Raw genomic sequence first — 1742 nt, 5'->3', positions numbered from 1 at the left:
GCGTTTTCTTTTAGATGTGGACACAGCTTCAATGAATCATTTTTTTCTAAATTATGTACTTCGCGAATAGGTTTCATTGATATTTCGTTATGTGGTAAGTTATATAGTCTGACAAGTGTATCGTCCAAATAAAATTTGTTGCCTGTTGTTAACGAGCACGCAACGGTTTTATACACGTGGACTGAATCTGGCATAATAAATAATTTTTCCTCATTAGAGCATGGATGTGCAGTATAATTATTGATTTTAGAATGTTTACCAACTGTGATATTCATGATTCTCCACCAACTCCTATTTTGTGGTCCCATATCGGAAATGACTGCTTTTATTTTTATGCCAATATCATTTGCTTTTTGAATAATTGCTGTAATTATTTGAACTATTTCTTGTGAGCAAAATGAATTTGCTGTAAATTCATATGCTATTGTTTGTTTCCACTTTGAGGAAATGCCGCACAGCATGAAAACAAGAGCATGAGTTGCTTGTTGTTGAGAACTGTCAAATCCACCTGATAGTTTTATTGTTGGCCGTCCCACAACTGAAGCAATGGAATGATCGTATTGTAAGCCAGGTTTTATTGACATTTCGTCGAAGAGAAGTACTGCATGCTTTTCTTCACTGTTGAACGTTTGTACCTACAATGAAATTAGAAAGCACTGAAAGCAAATAATTAAAACTAAATTTAAAGGAATGAAGGACTAAGAGTCATGACAGGATGTTAGTGTCTAAATATTTCATATTTTAAAATTTATTGCAAAAAATATTACCTCAACCAGGGTTAAAGTGAGATTATAGTTACTATAAATAAGAGTAAAATAAGAAAAACTAATACAACGGATTTGGGGGAATCTTATTGTCGCCAGTGATAATTAAAAAACGGAGGAGGTAGTTTTCCAAGGAGTCCTTGGAAAACTACCTCCTCCGTTTTTTAAAAACTAATACATTTTTAACTTATAATACTAACTTTTAGTTTTAATATATGCAGGAATTTTTCTAAAATACCTGGCTTACATTTCAAGCCTTGTATGTGATGTTGTATAGTCCGAATGCTTGGATAAGGCAAATTTTGTCGACGCATTTCTTCATAGCCCTTTTGTCCACAGGCTACATATAATTTCAACACTTTGTTAATAGTTTTGATAGACCACGGTGTTCCTCTTTGTGTGTTTTGTGCGATAAAATTTATTTGATCTTTTGTAAATACTTTTTCAAAATTTCTATCTTTTCGTTGCAACTTTCTTTTTAATTGACTGCACATCCGCAATGTCTTTCTTAACGTTCTCTGTAAGCATTTAATTTGTTCTCTTTCACTGATTGTATTTGATGCAGTGTCTCTTGATATCTCCATATTGGTTGCTTCAGCATGCGTTATTCCAGTATGAGTTGCTTCAACATTGATTGTTTTGGTATAGTCATCTACACATATTAATTTCTATTCAAGTAAATTGCATTACTATAATACATGAAATTGTACCCTGGTGAAAATAAAAATTAAAGCGTAAATCGAATGTAAGGGGAGAGTGACAGAAGCGTAAACGAAATGTGTAGAAAGCGTAATTTGGAACAGCGAAGCGTAAAAGAAGCGTTTGAAGTTTCTTTTACACTTTGCTATTCCAAATTACGCTTCCTACACATTTCGTTTACGCTTCTGTCACTCTCCCCTTATATTCGATGTACGCTCCAATTTCTATTTTCACCAGGGTAAGAAAACAACTGAAGTAATCTACATCGCTTTCTTATAT

General features: G+C 33.3%; 1 protein-coding gene across 1 annotated transcript; it reads right to left on the bottom strand.

Moving 5' to 3' along the window:
- Window positions 1–5: 5 nt before the first annotated feature.
- Window positions 6–1140, bottom strand: LOC105559956 (the record flags this gene model as incomplete). The annotated part of the gene is made up of 2 exons (XM_012008638.1): window positions 1012–1140; window positions 6–635 (listed from the first exon to the last, which is right to left on the bottom strand). A coding segment is annotated over exon 2 (579 nt), but the record flags the coding sequence as incomplete, so codon positions are not given.
- Window positions 1141–1742: the final 602 nt, after the last annotated feature.

This window comes from Vollenhovia emeryi, unplaced genomic scaffold (assembly GCF_000949405.1).
Source record: "Vollenhovia emeryi isolate VEMERY1.0 unplaced genomic scaffold, V.emery_V1.0 DF946309.1, whole genome shotgun sequence".
Taxonomy (NCBI): Eukaryota; Metazoa; Arthropoda; class Insecta; order Hymenoptera; family Formicidae; genus Vollenhovia; species Vollenhovia emeryi.
Note: the sequence above shows the minus strand (reverse complement) of the source record. Positions and strands in the feature narration are given on the sequence as shown.